Source organism: Numida meleagris, chromosome Z (assembly GCF_002078875.1).
Source record: "Numida meleagris isolate 19003 breed g44 Domestic line chromosome Z, NumMel1.0, whole genome shotgun sequence".
Lineage (NCBI taxonomy): Eukaryota > Metazoa > Chordata > Aves > Galliformes > Numididae > Numida > Numida meleagris.
This window is the reverse complement of record NC_034438.1, coordinates 67898965-67918585: the sequence shown is the minus strand read 5'-3', so window position 1 is coordinate 67918585 and position 19621 is coordinate 67898965. Positions and strand designations below refer to the sequence as shown.

Here is a 19621-nt window from a genome sequence, read left to right as displayed (position 1 = left end):
TTATTTTGGCCCGTTTTCTTTCTTACACTGAGTAGTGGAAAACATACTGCTGTGGTTCATATTTGTTCTAGAAAAGAAGTTGGATTTGAAAGAAACTGAACTGTGATGATGATGCATACCAGAATTTGGAAAATCCTTGTTTCCTGGCAGTGGCAGATTGTTCCATTTTAATTATAACTGATGTACTCAAAACTTCAAGTTTTCTCCTTTTATCGTGTTTCTTTATAGTGATTATGTTCTCTACATTTATGTATTACTTATTCCACAATTTTCATGCCATCCTCAGTGGGTTTGCTGAAGAACAAATCAGAGTAGTGCCTCATCAGTCTGGCTCTAACATAAATGGAGCTCATCTGGTTTGTTTAAAACAAACATGTGAAGGATTAGGTGACAGATTCTAGTCTTAGAGGCTGTAGAATTTGTGATGTGTTGTCTGGTTCTTAAAACAGGAAGTGTGCAAGAAGAGTGCTTCTATAATTGTATGTCCTCCCACTTACAAGCAATAAGGTAATACTTAAACCTGTCTGAACGTGATGTTGCCAAAAGCAGTGACTGTAGGTAGTTCACACTTTCCTCGTATATTTGCCAGTTGTTTTCCAAAGTTGAGCCTTGGGTTAGGAACTTAGTAGAGACAAAGAAGATGTGCTTTTGTTTTCATGCCTCTCATTAGCCTTCTCAGGTGCCTTTTAGCTGACACTTGAGCCAAAGCCTGTTGCAGTGCTGAACACGGCTGCGAGAAACACTTAGTAAAGGAGTGGAGAAGGGAAGAAGGAAAAAATGCACAAGGAAAACGAAGTGGATACTTTGGAACAAAGAGAGAAATAGAAGAGGAAGAAATTCCTAACATGGGAAAAAAAAATAGAGGAAAGCATTTCCATATATTTGCTTGTTCTCACAGCATTAGTGAAATGTGTTTTTTCAGACTGTGCAGCAGCATGAGAGAAGCAGTCTGTTAACTACAAAGTCACTGTCATTGCAGCATCTGCAGATAGACTTCCAGTGATTTTCCTCTTGATATTCTTTGGGTTCTATCAGTGGTTCCTATAGAAATATCTGTAGCCTAAGTATTAAGTCTTACTGGAGTCACAGCAGTAGGGTCTGGGATACTGGATCCCTAAAGAATCCCTGTTTGCTCAGAATTTGGTTGTGTGGCTTGCCATTATGAATTCTCACACATTTTACTAAGAGCAACTTGGCTTCTGTTCCAGCTGTGGTATGTCAGGGATTCAGTCTTGGTCAATCACCTGGGTGGCATGCTGTTCAGAGAGCAGAGGTATTATTATTGCAGATTACTCTTGGGATCTGTGGTGATTGCTGCCTTAAAAATCACGATGGCATCTTCCTACCTAATAGCAGATACTGTGTGTGATACAGATGGGTTTACTCCAGTAATTTGGGGTGAGATGTAAACCATAATATATGGAATGTGTGGATGGCAAAAGATGTGATTGAAATGGGATAAAGAATAGCAAGGTAGCAATCCAGTTTCCTAGCCATTTATTTATGTAGCAACCGTAATGATGAAAGCAGGGCAGTCAGTCTAAGGTTGTTTTGGCTTAATGCCAATTTAGAAATAAATTATGGATGCTAAAATTTCTGTGAACATAAGTAGTGCTCACAGAAATGCTGAAGACTGTAAAATTTTAATGAATCAATTAAAACATTAAATATAATAAGCCATGTAAGTGCTAAGTAGCTAGTAGTAAAAGCTTTCAATGCCATTATCTTCTGGATGTTGCAGGATGTGTGTGTCTGGCAGGAAGTGGGTGAAAGAGGGAAATGCAGAACCTGGGCACGGGCACATTCAGCAATACAGCAGAGTTTGTACTGTGTTGTGAGCCAGGACGTGATAACTAGGTCACGGTCTGGATGAACAGATGAAAAGCATGTTGCTGTTTCAAGTGCTTCCCATCTGGAAGACTGTACTAAAGTGAGGGGAGGACTGCGGTGGAGTGGAAACCTCAGATGCTAATCAGCCTTTATAAGACCAAGCAATGAATCATCTTTCAGAATTTTCTCTGGTGTTGTTTTTCTTCAGTTAAATGCAATTAACTTGAACGTACAACTTAAGTTTTATATAAGGTTCTCCAAATTATCTGCAGTCTTCCCAAGATGTTGGCAGGGAATACTTTTAAATTAGTTTTCCAGCTGCAGAATATCAGTGGATAATGAAGTGCCATATATCCAGGTTGGAAGCGAGCTGTTAAGATAATGAAGATAGAAGACTCATTATCAGAGTAGCTGTATGACTAGAACACGGCTTTTTAGCATGTATTTTGGTGCTCTGATCTCACAAGGCCTGTTTTTTTTTCTCTGCTGAGATCTGCTGAGATTGTTTTGGTGTAATTACTTTGCACCAGCCTCTGACTTCTTAAGGGTTATACAGATTCATCAAATCGTAGAATCAAGTTGAAAAGGAATCTAAGCGGTCATCTGGTCTAATTCCTACATTAAATGGGTATCTACAGCTTGAGGGTGCTCAGAGTGCTGTGCAGTTTGAGCTTGAATGTGTCTGTGTGTGTGAATCCTATGAAATCTTGTTCGGAAGGAATGAAACTGTTACAGGTGTGCGCATTGTATGTATGCATTCACTGTTTTACTAGAGTGCTGTGAATTCCTCCACTACTGTGACCACTGTAACCATTCATTGGTTTGAGTGTGTGTTTGGTAGGACACTGTCTCCTGTAATATAGGATCCCTAGCATCTATGTTCTTTTAGGCATTTAAGTGGCACTTTTCCCTTATAGCAGTTCCTTCTGAGCTCATAAAGCTCCCTCTGCTTTATGGTAGAAAGCCATGTTCTGTGGGTTCATTAAAAAACATGACCACAGAACCTCCCTACCAAAATTTTAGAGTTATCCCAGCAAATAAATGTTTGTAATGATGTTGCTGTGATTGGGGCCCGAGACAGATGGAGATTTGCTTTTGAACGACAGCATGCACTGCTTGTAAATGTACATGTAGAAATATGAAGCTTTCTTTTTTCTTGGTCAGAAATTTTGTGGGAGGTACTGAAATTATGGTGTGGGAAACATGCTGCATAAACTAGTCCTGTAGGATGAAGCTTAGATGCCTTGACAACTCCTACTTTAAAACTATGCCAGCTTTACAGTGGATTTTTAATTAAATCAGTAATTGGTTTTTAGTTAGAGGTAAACTGAGCTTTGCCAAGCAGTGGGTAAGGACTGCCGTTCAGACCAGGGTCCTTAAAGCTCTGCCTTCCAGGGTCCATCAGCTGTGCTTTCCTTGCTTCCTGTCTGCTCTGGTCACAGAGCATAGTGTGTAATCAATTATTTTGCTTCAAAGTAACTGCTTCTTTTAATGGTCAGGAAAGAATCCATCTTAATGCTCCCTTGCTGATCACTTTTACTTGTTGTGTAAGTAAATTATTTTTGTTCCCTTCTTTCTGTAGTACTGAGTGGGCGGATAGGCTTGAGAAGCCAAATCCTTAGCTTATAGTGAAGAAAGTTTTCTTCCTATTACACTTGTGGAGAGCCTGATCCTATGAGTCTCACAGTGAGTTCTTTTGTGGTTGTAAAGGACCAACAAAAACACTTTCTGACTTTCAAGGGTGTGCTTGGTCTCAAACACTTGCAGTGCAAGGCCGTTGCTGTGACAGCCAATCGAAGGCTGATATCAGTAGGTGTGATATCCTCTCCTCCCAACAGAATAGTCTTGCTTTGCTGACAAACTTAAGTTTTGGCTACAAATTTATTTTTGACCAACTTGTTATGGTGAACTTTCTTGTTTGCAGCCTTGAGACGGTGCACCTGCAATCCTTGCAGGCATAAAAGGATGCCTGAAAAGGACCCCAAGTCGTCGTCTTCATCTTGGTCATTGTTGCTGTTTGCTGGTTTGAGACTATGACCTCTGGATGAGCACACAAACACCCCCCCATCCCTTCTCCAGTGCTGCAGGCTGACATTAGAACTCCTTGAAACAGACCTCCAAAGTAGATCAGTGATCAGTCTTTTTTCCTGTCTGTTTCTGACTCGCATTCTTTCTCTTTTTTCCTCAGTTTTCTCTTTTTGTACTTTTTCTCTCATAAAATTATTAAGTAATTGCAAGACCTATTTTAGCTTCTTAAAAGCTGTATCTCTTGTGCAGTTGTTAAGCTGTAAAGTTGTTAATTAGTTGTGAGACTTATTTTGGTTCCTTAAGGTCTGTAAGGACTGTAGAGACTGATTCAGTACTGTGCTTCTGCCTGTGAACTGCTTACCATGGGGGCTAGTTAAAAAACCACCCATACCTGCTTTCCAGGTGGTGCTTTTGCTGGTGAGTGGAAGTTTTGTTTGCTGTGTTGAGTGACTTTTTGAGCACAATATAGATAGACTAAGCAGTATGCAGTGGCAGAGAAGAGGCTTTGAAATCTTAAACAGTTTAGTTTGCTGGAAAATTGCTTTGTAAACTCCTTGGGTGTGTGTAGAGAAGAGCGCAATTCCATAGCTGTCCCTACAACTTATTCCTAGTGCAGGGCTCCTCTGGTGTTAACTGTTCTATCTTTTTCTCTGATGGTTCTTGCAGTTAGTATGGTTTTTGCTACTAAACTGTATTGAAGGTTATTTTTTCTGTCTTCATGAACAATCCTTGATCCAAAACCAGCTGCACTGTCGTAAACTGGAGAGGAGGCAAGCTGTCATCAGAGGAGGCAGTTGTTATCTCAGTGTTCTTTCCAATAGCATCTGTTTTTTAGATCATGTCTCTTGAGTTCATTTACTTACTTGCAGTATATTTCTGGTCTCACAGATGGTAAAGAAAGCACTTTTTTTTTGTACAAGTTACAGGCTGCTCATTTAGAGCTTTGGAGTGTGGATGAGTACATCACCCCAGGTATTCTGTTTCTAGCCTGGTTTATGGGGATGCATATGTTTAACTGATCCTGTGTTTCCTCCCCTGCACAAAATAGTAGGTCATTTTGACCAAATGATAAGGTCAAACACGATAAAATTACAGGGTGGTAATCAGAACTGTTGTCTGGACAAAAATCTCTTCAGCCTTCAAGCCAGTTTAGTCCTACAAGTTCAGAACAGCTTATAAATCAGCACTGGGTGATTTATTTCTTTGAATTTTGGAAGTAGAGGACGCACAACCAGACCTCTACAACTACAAAGGTTATGCCTTGTGACTGAGTGCTGTTGAAGTGCAGTGTGTCTTGCCAAATCACAGAACCACCAGACCCTTGGCCTACAAAATCATCCCTGGTCAGATCTGTGAAACCTTTTGTATTTTTCAAAGGACACAAGAAGGAATGCTTTGGTATTAAGTCTCTGGTCTGTGTTTAAAAATGTCCATAATTAACTGTAGTTGCTGCCACTCACTATTTGTTACATATACGTTGGGAATTTTGATGGAAACAAAGATTCTTCTGATCTTTAGCTCTTTAGGTGATCTTTATTGATCTTAGGATCACTTAGCTTTTGTAGTACTTATGCAGAACTGTGGATTAAAGTTAATTGATTCAGGACAAAATTTTAGATTTATGGCGTGAATAACTGAAAGATATTTCTAGTTAATATATCACCTTTTTAAAAAAAATATTCCTTCATTTGTGAAAAAGTATGCATTTTGTCTTATTTATCACCGCTTTCTAAAGACAAATAAATCCTATTCCCCATGGTAAGTAGTGGAGGTACCTTCACTGTCTTCCTGCTTTAGGGCCCATAACAGTCCCACTCAGTTACGAGTTACCAGAGTTCAAATTGAGGGGCTGCCTGGATCAGGCATAACAGCAGCTCCCACATGATTTGTCGTGGCATCTAGTCCCACATGATTTTAGGTGGATCTTGTGTCTCAACAGCATTGAGCTCAGGGTAATTCTTTGTAATGCAAAATCACCATACCATGTTGAGAACTGCTTGTAATGAAGGTTGCAGCACACCACCTGATGCTGCTGCAGCCTCCCTGCAAGTCTTTGCTCTGAAATCTGGAGCTGCTTAGAACTGAGGCTCTGTGTCACCAATCTGCTTCTCCTCTTTCCCCCTAGGACAGCCAGCTTGAGCTTTGGTGGAAGAAGCCAGATTGAGGCTAACCTTTCTATATCTGGTTTTCTGAGTAGATGTGGTTTTCTGAGCAGAGTCTTAGTTATTTGTTTTTGCCAGCATAGTGTACGTAGCATGACTGCCTTTGTAGCTCCATTTCTCAATGTAAAAATGAGTAGTTTGAATCAGAATGATACTGTATGATGGAATGTATGATTTAGATGTTTGTTCTTGAGCACATGTGTGGTTTCCTAAAATTAAAGCTTAGTCTAAAAATGAAGACCTTTTCCACTTGGTAGAGTAGGGAACTTGAAGTTCCAGGGGATAAACAACTGACTTGTAGCAGAAGAGCTACTGTACTGCTGTGTACAGAGAACTGTCCTCCAGTGAATCTGTACACATAGAAGAGTAAGGCCCTGAGTTTAGATCTGAGGCCACTGGAGCATTTTTGTGTGTGTACATTTCATTCTTTCTTACCACTTACATCACCTGACATAGTCATTTTTAAAACAGACTTCTGAGGATTCATGCGAAATCTCAGCTTTAGGGTTTTGTCTTTGAGAATTGTGTGGATGTTCTTAGAATGTAGGGGTGAGCAGGAAATCGTATTTTAGTGCCACCTACTCAGTTGTGCCAGCACTTTTGAAAGTCAGAATGCAGATGAAGGAGCAAATTAAGCTGAACAGAACAAAGAGGTTGATGAAGTTTAACCATAGTTTAATTCATTCTTATCCTCTTTTCAAAGGAGAGTATTCAGAGGGTAAAAGTAAAATTTCACCTCTATTGAAGTCAGAAATGAAATGAACTGGAGGAGGAAAGTGTGTATGATAGAGAATCATCGTGTAGTTTAGTTTGTATCTCTTTTCCTCAAAGCTGTTAGAATTTATTTGTTTCATTCAAGCATCCTGTTTATATTTCTAAAGGAATGAATGATAATAACAGTTCTCTGTTGCAATAATCTCAGTGAGGACACCATCCACAGAGACAGCAGAATTTTTGCCAAAGCAGGCTCTTTGAGCTGGTTTTGTTGCTAATCCTACCAGAGTGTAGGTCAGCCCAACCCCACAGTCCACCAGCGTGGTGTTTGCAACAGCAACAATTGCAAGGCCAGCTGGCCAAGCTATGCACATGCAGTTGTAAAGGCTTTGTTTTATTAATGGTGGAAAGAAGCAGCATATCACAAGGACTTGACAACTGAAAGCAAACTCTGTTGGTGTAGTTTGAAAGAATGTGGCTTAATGGCTGTGCTTGAAAGCATGCTAGCAACAGCTCAGACCAATTGAAGCCTGTGAACTGAGAACTGTAAGAGCTGGGTGTGTAGCCAAAAAAAACCATCATTCAAAGAGATTGTCAGAACTGAACATGCTTCACAGCATGATCCTGGCACTCCGGCAGAATTCAGCCTCAGTGGCTGTGTGAGCCAAAGGGAGTTCCCCACCTGCTTTAAGAACTTGGAAGGTCTGAAATAATGGCAAACACTGTGATTCACTGAAGTGACTGTGTCTAAAAAGACTCTCCTCCATGTTTCATCTGCCCCATCCTCTGCCCTCCGCAGACTGTGCTTTATGCTGTCCTCTTCCCTGTGCTGTGTATCTATGCAAGGGATCAAGATATTTACTGCGGTGGAAAAATCAGTGGTCTCCTTAATTATTTAGTTTAGTGCTCAGTCTTATACAGCTCCCTGGAAGGGATTATATCCACCTGGGCCACGTATCGTAGAGGACATGGTGAGAGGACAGGAACGTGAAAGAGAGTTGAAGCAGAACAGAACTTTCCAGAAAGAAATTACAGCCATACTTACTCTGCATGATCATCAGTCTGCAGAGGGTAAAAACCTTAAGTTTTTGAACAGCAGAGGAGTAAGGGCTGAACTTCAGTATGAACTAAACCATGACTATTTTGTGATTTCTTTACTGTAACTCTGAGGAATGCCTTTTTCAGCTGTCATGAAGCTGTCTGCTATAGCAAGGACATGTTCCTGACTAGATTACTATGGATGCTGTTACAACATAGACTTCCAATGAGCAAGTAAGTGTGAGGGTATGCTAGTATCTCTCCAGAACTTCTGATGAGATGTTAATTGCTATTATACTTCTAAAAGCCACTAGGACGACTCTGATTGAGAGATGTGTCCTCCGTTAATACAGAAATGTTTATTCCTATGGTGAAGAGCATGCTTAATTTGTATAATGAAGTTTACACCTAAGATTTATCCTCTCTCACCCCTGCAATTGCTCTTCAGTCACAACAGAGGAACTGCCTCTCTTCTTTTGTCCTCTTTGTTGTTTTCCAGTTTAATCCCTGTGAATATCTGTGTAGTTTGGCAGAGTCATGAAGTATGATTCTGTTTCTTTTGTCAGATGTTGCAATGACAGTAGTGTAGAGGTTTTTAAGCAGAAGCTGATCCAGTGAAATTATTGTTTGTCAAATGTTACAGGATTATGTTCGCTTTAAGGGACCCAGCTTTATAGACAGTTATCCATTATATTCTGCTCTCCTTCAAGTCTTAAGCATAGAAATAGGGCAGGGGAAGCAGTTACAGCTCTACATCACATAAGAATCAAGTAAAGCTCCTTTATATTTATTCCACTGAACCTTGACACCTTGATTATTAAAATATTGTTTGTACTGTATTCTGTGATCTCTTACAGTTGTGGTTTTTATTAATCGCAGGAAACCACTTGCTCTTTTTTTCTCCTCATGCACGAGCAAAACAAAAGCTAGCTATTTCACATCAAATGGATGTTTCTATATGTGTGGGAGATGTTTCTGACTATGGGAAGACTTCTTTACAGTCAGCACTTTCCATTGAGGACCTAAAGCTGCACTGTTGTTCTCATGGTTATCACATAAGTATTAATGTAAGGTAATCCTTGAAGCTCTACAGAAAAGTGAAGAACTTGAAGAAACCCAGGAGTCCTTCTGTGAGAAGGACTTTAAGCCAAATTCCATGTTTTTCTAGAGTTGCTGGGATTTTTACCACCACAAGAAATAGCAAATTCTTGTCCTCAGGCATCAGTTAGCTTGTTTCACTGGATGCTACCACTTAGTATTGTTATTTTGTGCATTAATTAAAATGCTTTCAATTTTCAGTTAAGTAACATAGAAACCATGGACAAAGGCTGGAGCAAGACTTTTTTTTTTTTTTTTTTTGCTAATAATGTTGATTCTTCCTGTAAACGTTCACTGTAGGAACCATGGAGAAACTATGCAAGACAGCACCTGGAAAACGAAATCATTGTTTATACATCTCTGTGTATTTCTTCTAAGAGTCCATGGAAGCTCACTTTTTATGAGCTTCGAAGATTGTTGAGAATAGGATGGCATGTAGAAAAGGATACAATGACTTTTAAAACCTAGTTCCTGTGTTTGTACGTGCTGCTTTTTAGAGATGCTTCCTCAGTAACCTAAATTTGCTTTGATCTTTTTTCCTTTTTCTTTCAACTCTAGTAAAACCATAATGCAAGTCTTCATTACAGGTTAATAAGAGTGATTGTTGTTGTTATTTGCTTGTTGTGATTTTGTTGTTTGTTTTGTTTGTGGTCTTTGTGGGTTTTTTTTGTGCAAAACCAAACTCATTTCATGAAGTTTTCACAACGAATTTGCACAGCACGATCATGCAGCAATTTTTCTTAGTGTTCAAAGATTAAACTTACCTGAATTGCACAGATTTGTGTAAGATACGTGAGATATTATTCCTACTTATTTCGATGGTTTTTGGTGTCCTAAGTTGGAAAGGTGTTTTCAGATTTCAAGACAGGTCATTGTTCACTCAATAGTTCTTTGTACTTCACTGTGTTACAAGAACTGTTTGTAATATAGTATAATAGTTGCTCTCAATCAGGAGCCTGAAAGTAGAAAAAGTATGCATTTGAATATTCAAAAGGAAGAACAGTATGTGTATGTGCCTCTATATAAGGAATTTTGTGCCCTGTATTAAAGGGGATAGTCAAGTATGAAGCCAAACAAAAGAAGTCTACGCAGTGTCGGTACTCAATGGGATTTGGATCAAATGTGTGCTTTTCTAGAGGCTGCTGATGACTTTGAATCAGACCATACAAGTGCTCAGAACAAAAACATTTTGGAAAGAAAAATATAAACAAAATGCTGATGCAGAGTTGATTTTCAGGCAGCTTCTCGCAGGATAGACAGCTTACTGTGTCTTTGATGCTGTAGGGGTCATATCTCTTCACTTCCTTGATGAATAAAATAGGAATTGTACCAGCTACCTTCCCAGCAGCGCTTAAGGCTTGTGTTATGCTCCCTAGAGTGCTCTGATGAAAGGTGTGTGATTGTAAACAGTGTGTCATCTAACATTCTTGTACCTGTGATTTAATAGAAAGCATATGAAGAAATGATGCATTGGGTTTTTAACTCAGCAGTGACTCAGACAGGGTGGTGATGATGTTTTGCTTATTTTTGTGGGTGGGTGGGTTGTAGGTATCCACATGGGCAGGACTGGTTTGTGTGCTGATTTGGTGTACCTGTTCTTCATGCTGAGTTTCCATGAGCTTTATCTAAAATTTCGTATCTGCATGTTTTTACATAAAGCTGAAGACAGTATTAATTACTGTGGTACTGGCAGCATACATCAGGATTTTTCATTCTGAGATAATCTCCAAATTTCTGATTACTGTCCTCAGTCGCTGCTCTGCCAACAAAAGAGTTCACCAAACTGTATCGTTCATGCCATGGAATACTCTCACAAGGAAATCTGTTGGTGACTGCCAGAGCGCTTCGGAAATGTACTGAATTGTTTGAAGGAATTGTCTATTTGAGTTGCCTGTATAAGGACAGCTGTAAGTTAGTCCAATTCAGAAGTGAATCTATCATGGACCAGAAGCCAGTTTCTATGGCCTTTGACACCAGAAGTTCTGCTGGCATTATTGGGGTGTGAGGACTGTTGGACACAAACAATGCCAATCATGTAATCAATAGTCAAGTTCAATTTTATCTGGAAGCGAGGTGCTACTGTACTGATTTCAAGGAGTTATAATCCATTATAGCCAATACAACAGCATTGTTCACTGCATTTAGTCACTGAGATAGCCTTCCCAAGACTACTTCAGATAATGAAACTGTGAGCATTTCTCATTCTCCACAGATGAAAATTGCCGTGAAAGTGAAAATGATGGCAGGCAAGCCAAACTCCATCCTCAGTGCTTTAAAAATCTTGAAGTTTTGCTCACCATTTGTTGTTGAGGTTATTGGGTGTTTACTTTTGATAATGCTATATGATTCTGAATCAGTATATTTGTTTTCTAAGTCTAACAGTACAAAGTTGGAACTGACAGTATGCGATCCAGAATGGAATGACAGACCTCTCATCTCTTGCTGAGTAAAACACAGTACTGCAACATGCTGGAAGTCCAGTGGCGCATGAGTTTCTGCAGTGGCTCAGTGATTCAGCCCAAAGCACAGGAGTGGCCATCCTGCCATTAAGTACCACTGCTTTATTGCCTAAGCAGTAAAGATGCTTTTAGAGCCTGCAGACTGTGGCTAAAGCTTTGCCATTAGCATAAGCCTTTGAAGGATCCAAACCTAAAGTGAGTGAATCTCAGCTGAAAATCAGGTACTCTGCTGAAGCTCACCCTGTTCTTTTGTCCCTTGTAAGCAATACAAAAGCTTATTTCTTCCAGAAAAGAAGTGGTGATGCTATCTGTAACTGTTTAGAAATGCCTGGTTTCTGGGTGCTTTAGTGGGAGCGGTAAGGACGCAGCATAACGGCAAGATCCCTGTCCATTTCAGAAGTGAGGGTGGTGGCGTCAAAATTCATGTTTTTCATTCATTTCGGCAAGCTTTTGAGTGAAGGACAGAGTTAATTAGATAGCAAATACCCTCACAAAAGTGCAAATAGTGTTTTCAGAGAACCAATTCACTGATTTGTTGTACTTCGGCATACTCTTTTCTGTCTTATATTCTTGTAAGTGAAAATGGTTGAAAAAGCAAGTACATGTGTCCCCAGCTTTGTGCAGCTTTCCAGGACTTTCTAAGAGAGAGGAAAAACGAAATCAACTCGTAGCAGGCATTACCATATGAGTTTGACTTGTGCAGTCCAGATTTGTGAAGACTGTGGTTTTGTATCAGGTAAATTTGCAGAGAGATAAGAGAGGTAGCCTTACCTTTTACTACAAGATGCTGAAAATAGTATTCTCTACACAGGGAATTCATAGGATATTCTTGTTTGTTTTCATTCCCCGTTGGTGTATTAAAGCACAGTTTATCTGACTGCATAGTAATCTTTTGTGATTAATTGTTGGTTTGCATTTGACCGTGATGTATGGATGCTGTGAGTGATTTCACCGTTTGATTCTTGGTACACAGAAGACTTGAGATAATGAGTTGTTTGGTAAATGCTTTTGTTGCTTCCTTTCTGTTCTTCTCTTGTTTTTCTGCAAATTTACTGAATATGTGGAGGGAGAATGCAATATTTAATTGTTTGTATATTCGGTAGAAAACAGGTTATAAAATATGGTGTCTTCTGCTTTTCTTGAAAAAAGCTTAAGAACAGTGAGTATTGTGCTTCAAAATTTATCTTTTCAAGATGTGTTTTATTTGTTACCCAGCTAGTTATTTTAAATAAAAACTGTTGTTGCGTTGTGGTGAATATTTACAGGTGAAGAAGTAGCCACGTTAGAGTGCCAGGTGTATTAGACTGGAAAGAAGTAGTGACCTGAGCTGTAAAATTCCTCGTCTGACATCTGTATTGTGAACCGGGATGCTGGCTCCATGCCATCCCAAAATGTGCCAGTCACCAGCTCAACCTGAAGAGCAGTAATCGCCAGCCCTTCGAAAGGCTTTTAAATAAACAGCCTGCTGCCAAAGAGCATCTGAAAGCTGGAAGTTATGATCTTTGCAACAAACTGTAGGACAGAGCTGTCTCTTAAAGCACTCTAATTTCCTGCTGGTGATGCTTGCTTTGACTGTTAGGAGGCTGGCTTTCCCAGCCTTCATCAAACTTCAGTATTTCTGGACTGTGCTGGAATGTTACTTCAAGGGCCATGTCAGGTATGACAGTGGCCTCTCTCGGGTTCATTCCTGCACATCTAATGTTTTGCTGACAGAGGAGGAATGACTGCTTATAAACTCATGATTGGAATATCTCTGCAGGGTGGTGTAAAGATGTGCCATCAGCAAAAAGAAAGAGAAACTGGTTTTATTTAGCTTGCTGGTAAATTGAGCAGTTACTAATCTTCCAGCTATTTGGGAGAGGATTTTCAATGATGCTTGTGTGGAGACAGGGTCTAACACACCACAATTCTCCTTGCCTAGGTATGTGTTACTTTCTTCTGGTGCTCAAAAAAAAAAAAAAAAAAAAGAAAGAACCTTTTTCAAGACCTTTCTGCCTCTTTTGAAAGCTTTCCAACTGTCTTCCGAGGAATTCAGTGCTCTCTATGCACAGCTTAGGGGAAACAGTAGAGCACGCATCATCTCGTGAAGAGTGTTCATTAGACACTGATAGGGTAGGACATTTGTAGTGCTGTGAAAATTTAAAACATACCATTATTTAAATATTGCATGGTAGGAAATATTTGCTCTACAAGTCTTTAAGCACAAAACTTTTAAACTGAAACAAAATTCTCATTGAGTTAGCCCCTGTCTACTCCATCAGCTACTAATTGCTTACATTTACTGATGATAAGACTCTTACACATCTGAATACATTGGAAAAAACAAAGCTCTAACGTAGTAATTAATCTGGCTGTTAAAACCAGCCAGAGTTGATTCACGGAACCATAGAACATATGACTGTTTACATGGGCTGACATCCTGATAGTGACAGGACAAGGGAGAATGGTTTTAAACTAAGACGGGAGATGTAGGTTAGATGTTAGGAGGAAGTTTTTCACACAGAGGGTGGTGACGCACTGGAACAGGTTGCCCAGGGAGGTTGTGGATGTCCTGTCCCTGGAGGCATTCAAGGCCAGGCTGGATGTGGCTCTGGCAGCCTGGTCTAGTGGTTGGCGACCCTGCACTCAGCAGGGGGGCTGAAACTAGATGATCTTTGAGGTCCTTTTCAACCCAGATCACTTTATGATAAGTGGTGTCCAAATGGTCCCTGAGCTCCAGCAGCTCAAGGCTGCGCCCAACTCCCTCTGGGGCAGAACCTTTCCCTGACCCCCCTAACCCTCCCCTGACATAGCTCCCTTTGAGGAACTGTGGCCGCCATGAGGCCTCCCGTCAGCCTTCTCTGCTCAGGGCTGAGAAAACCGAGGGGCTGCAGCTGCTTCTCACACCTGGGACAATCTCTTCCCTCTCCTGGTGGCAGTGCTGTGCAGAGGCATAAATCCATGCTGGGTATTCCCCTGCAGAGAAGATGAATAGGGCTATTAAGAAAGTGTCAGCTTCACCATTGCTTTTTGATTGTTTTACGCAGTCCAGTAGAAAATTAACACTGCTGTTGAATTCCTGAGGGTGGATCGAGAATGATAAAAGATAGAGATGCTAATTCCTTAATACTTATAAAAAGCTTTTTTTTTTTTTTTTTTTTTTACATTTTCATCAAGTTAGAGATTAGCCTTTTTTAAATCTGGCTTATTAAATATTTTAAATTTGCTTTTCAGCTTATAATGAATAGAAAATGATGGTAAAACGGTAACAAACTTGAGCTTACCACTAATGTAAATCATTTCCATATCCTTAGGGACATGAAGCCTTTCGAGAAGGCTTTCAAGTGGAAGAGCTAGTAGACTACTTTGAAGTCAACACGTGCTTCTGTGACAAAAAGAACCTGGAGGACCTGTGATAGGGAGCAAGTGTTTTCAGATACCTGAATTAAATCTCAGCAGTGCTTTTCTGCCATCTGCTGCAGAGAAGAAGATTATCAGACATGTCTATAGCACTGAAGCAAGTCTTTAATAAGGATAAGACTTTTCGTCCAAAACGCAAGTTTGAACCTGGAACCCAGAGGTTTGAGCTACATAAAAGAGCACAGGCCACTCTGCACTCAGGTGTGGACTTGAAAGCAGCCGTACAGTTGCCCAGGGGAGAAGACCAAAATGACTGGGTGGCTGTCCATGTGGTTGACTTCTTCAACAGAGTCAACCTCATTTATGGAACTATCTGTGAGTTCTGCACAGAGAGGACCTGCCCAGTGATGTCTGGAGGCCCTAAGTACGAGTACCGGTGGCAGGATGACATGAAATACAAGAAGCCTACAGCACTGCCAGCACCGCAGTACATGAATCTCCTCATGGACTGGATTGAGATGCAAATCAACAATGAGGATATATTTCCTACAAGTGTAGGTAAGTGCAACGAAGAATTGTAAACTGCTTTTCATTCTGTGCACTAAGCATGTTCCCTTCTTGACCTCATTTATAGAGACTGTGGAGTCCAAGACTTTATTAAGAGCAAGTGGGAGTGGAAGGTGTTTTGCAGGAATAGTCTAAAATGTATGAAATGTTAACTGTGTCTGCCACATCTGGTGGGGTTTATTAGCCTAAAATGTTTTCATTTGAGCCATTTGTTCTTGGTAAGCTTCTGCTTTTCAGGTTAATCATTAAAGGTGGTCAGCATTTCCTCTTAGCTTGTTGAAACATAATCAAGTTTGAATTGCTTTACACTTTGCCTGGCCACTTAAGCAGATGCAGAATGGATGGAAAGCAAAGTGGTGTTTCCCTTTGGAGAAGTGTACAGCGCTGTGCAGTACAAGGCCATGGACAGTCAGGAATGCAGTGAACTCTGCTCTCCCACCCTCTCTTCACTTCCAGCACAAAACTGATGAATTAGAAAGTGAGTTATTCCCCAGATTACTGTAGTTTAACCAAACAGCCTAGAAGGGGGAGCTGCTAAAGAGAGCACAATTTTTCTTTTGATACTGTTGTTAGCTTTTCTGATGAGTGTGGAAGTATTGTTGCTGGAATAGTTTCCTCTGAATGAGGAGGACTTTGTGGAGGAATGCCATTATATGTTGTAGATAGCTTAAATCTTTTGCTGTGGCTGCAGCTAATGAAAAGGACAAGATGCTGTACCTGAGCAATGTAAACGTCAGTTTTATTTAATGAGTCATGATTCACTTCTTGCAAATAGGAAAGCTGGGAGTTTCATGTCAGAAATGTGAGCTGTTATATAAATATAGGGATGAGTAACAAACAAAAATGCTTATATGTTAAAATTAGCTTAGCAGAATATTTTCCAGCTTATACAGTTACAGCCTCTGGCTAATAGGTAGGAGATGGTACATCAAGAGGCTGCATGTATTGGTAAGCTTTCCTAACCTTTGAAATAGCCTGTTCTTGGGCTTGTCCACTCTTTGTTTGGACAGACTTGTGGTTTGTTTCCCAATCCTTATCTCTTTACTGCACTAACAGGTAGAAGGAAGACAACAACAATGTCTTTTAGGCTGTACTTTGCCAGTTTAGCAAGAAGCAGGATTTCAAAGGAAGCAGTACATACTTTTTGTATTTTGAAGAATAGGTCTGATTTCTTAAAGCACTTGTTGTTTTTCCATTTATTTGCTGTGAAAGATTTTTGGAATTGAAGGTGGCGTAGGAGTGCAGTTAAGTATGTGTTTTTGCTTCCACTGGTATTTTTTTCCATGCTTTTGTTACACCGAGTTTTCATCTTCCAGTCTTCTGCTGTGCCACCGCAGTTTGTATATGCAAAAAATATTTGTGGCCTGAACACGGACATGCTGATGAGTTTTACTGAAACAACAAAAAAAACACTTATATAATACACAAGGTTTCAGCTCCAATAGCTCCCCTGTTTATGTTTTTAGTAAGATATATCTGGAGGGACATTTATCCTAAAGGCTTACCTGTTATAAACGTAAGAAAGAGTCGTTGAACACCCTCTACCGTTTTTCTGCTCCAGGCGGTTTCTGCTGTTGTGGATTGAATCAAATCTGAAGAAACTGGGAGGGAAAAGACCTGTGGTCTCTAGCATGGTGTTAAATCCTGGTATGAGTCAGATCAGGAATGCTTGTTATCTGTGAAAAATCTTTGTTTCCTTCTAAATTGACTTGAGTTCTGTGCTCTCAGCAAGTCCCTAAGGAGGCACCTGGAACAGTCAAAGGGAATTCTTTGTCAGAGTGTCCCCAACAGAGACAGTGTTCTGTAGCCTCAGCAGCTAGGAAAAGTCCCTGGGGCCTCTGGGGCCCGTTCCTGGACAAGCTGCTTTTCTTTTGAGGGAATCTTTCTAATTTCTTTGCAAATCAGTCCTCTATCTGTAACAAGGAGATGGCACTACCAGCCTGTGCAAGTGCTGCATATAAAGCAGTTCAATGAAATGTGGCAGCTCAGCATGTATATTGTTCCATGTTTTGCTTTTCACGGTTGATCAGAGAGTGAAGCTTTGTTATTGTGTTGGATACTGTTTGTTCTGCCTGTTTTGCAGCAGCCTTTGGTTATTTAACCATAGGGTCTCTGTTATGTTTAGTATTAATGCAGATCTCTGTTTTCATTTGAACAGATTAATGGCAGTGAAAAATAAGATTGTTCGTTCTTCAAAGTAGTTGAAATAGATCTTGAAAGATGATATACTCACATGCCAAAACAGAACAGGCTTAGGTATACCATTACTAGTAATACAGCAGTATGAAGGCATAGTATCTGGATGTAACTTAGGGATTAATTTATTGCTTTAAATCTTTGTAGCATACGCAGAGACTTCCTCTGGAAAAGGTGTATCTCCAGTGGGTAGGATTTCATCTGACCTTTCCATTAGCAGATGAGCTTGCTTAAGAGATCTGGGAGATTTATAGGAGCTGTTTGTAGAAACTACCACACTTTTCTCAGCTTAATGCTATTTATGTTGCCCTCTTTTATTTGACGTACTTCATGCAAACTACTTAAAAAAGGGATAGAGATAGCCCAGCTTGGTGGGCTTTTGTTTTGGTTCTTCCCTTTGTGGTTAAAAGAAAAAACAAAAAATGCGAGTTACAAACTGTATGCTACATTTAACACAAATACCTCTTGGTGTTTACATTGACACTGTAACCTCTAAGCTATGACTACTTACTAGTCTGTGTGCTTCCTGTGGTCTGGCTCCTCCCTGATTTCTGCGGTTGTCCTGATCTGTTCATTTACTGGTAAAGAGCCTCCTCCTCCAGCCACACTCCTGCTAATGCTGAACTGACAGGCAGAAGAAAACAGAGCCAGTATGGGAACTGAGGGGCTGTTAAGTGAAGCTGACAAAAGCATGTGCCTGAATATTAGGAGCACTTCTTTTTAAGGCAAAACTTTTAGACTGTATTGGAAAAACAGTCACAGCCTGTAGAGGAGTCTACTGATTATTACCTTGTTCTTATTTCAATTATTACCCATTTCTTTAATCCATTTTAAGTAGATTTAATGCATGTTAGAGGCTAACAGCTCTGCGAACATGTTCTGCATGTAACCAGGCATGTACTGTGAGCAGTGTGAGACCTCGTTGGCAATGGAAGAACAGGATGGAGGAGAGTTTGCTCTGTGTGCCTGCTTAGGCCACACTGGTGAAACTACTGATGCTAGTTTCCAGCATGGCTTCTTACAGTGTGCTGGGGTTTCATTTACCAGCTACAGCTACATCAGATCCATGGCTTGAGATACTAAGGCAGAACAGAAGATAGAAGCTTCTGCTGAAATGAACAAGAACATGGACTTTTCTGACTTGGCATAATAAAACTCTACCCCTTGAAGACAAGCAAACAGTGGAGAGAGGGGGCCGCAAAGATTATACTGTCTCTATCCTTGAGAATTTTCAAGACCAAACTGTGTAAAGACCTGAGCATCCTCATCTGATCTCATGGCAGGAAACTGGGCTGCAGACCTCCCAGAGTCTGCTGAATTGTCCTGTGATATGTCATTCTGATTTCAGCACTGACAAGATGCTCAAGGAGCAAGAACTAAATTGATTAGAAACTGATGAAGCAGCGTAAGAAGGTGCGTTTTGGCATTTAGTTGAAGTACAAAATCACTTCTAAGCTAAGAGAGTTTGTGTGGAATAGGATTTCAAAGTGTTAGATTACTGTAATCAAATAGCCTAGTTATGGCTGGTTGAAAGGACAACACACTCTTAAAGTGTTTAAAGCCTGGGACTTCAGCTGAAAATTTAATGTATCTTTAGAAATACCTTGCCATCTCCACAGTTGTGAACTCATGAGTTTTGGTAGCTGACAGTTCCAAAATTTATGCATGGAGTGTATGTGTGTTGCACCTTCCCAAAGGAGAACCCCATATGTCCCCACAATGCATTTCATCTTTAAAATCAGACCACGACTGCGGCGCCTTCTAACCCTTTTCCAGAGAAGGGTTACAGGTGACTGCTGGCTGTGATCAAAGACTATTGTTGCTTTTGCTTTCCCAAAGAGTGGAGAAGTGCTTGAGATTTGGGCAGCATGGTGTTAACTGGCATTTGCTGGTTTTCTTCATCTTTTGCAGCCATTACAATTGGAGCGTCTGGGATCTGACATTGCCTTCTGCATGTGGGCCCCACAATTAAAAAAAAAAAAAGTATAATTGCTACATTGCTTCTTTTCTTTTCTCTTCTTTTCTCTTCTTTTCTCTTCTTTTCTCTTCTTTTCTCTTCTTTTCTTTTCTTTTCTTTTCTTTTCTTTTCTCTTCTTTTCTCTTCTTTTCTTTTCTTTTCTTTTCTTTTCTTTTCTTTTCTTTTCTTTTCTTTTCTTTTCTTTTCTTTTCTTTTCTTTTCTTTTCTTTTCT

General features: G+C 40.1%; 1 protein-coding gene across 7 annotated transcripts in view; it reads left to right on the top strand.

Annotated features, from left to right (window-relative positions):
- Positions 1-19621, top strand: part of MOB3B (MOB kinase activator 3B) — a 92860-nt gene that overhangs the window by 23905 nt on the left and 49334 nt on the right. For all 7 annotated transcript variants that reach the window (XM_021380695.1, XM_021380701.1, XM_021380699.1 and 4 more), the window contains one exon: positions 14623-15226. In XM_021380695.1, coding sequence (XP_021236370.1) covers positions 14809-15226 — 418 coding nt within the window. In that variant the 5' untranslated portion in view covers positions 14623-14808. The remainder of the gene's footprint in view (positions 1-14622; positions 15227-19621) is intronic.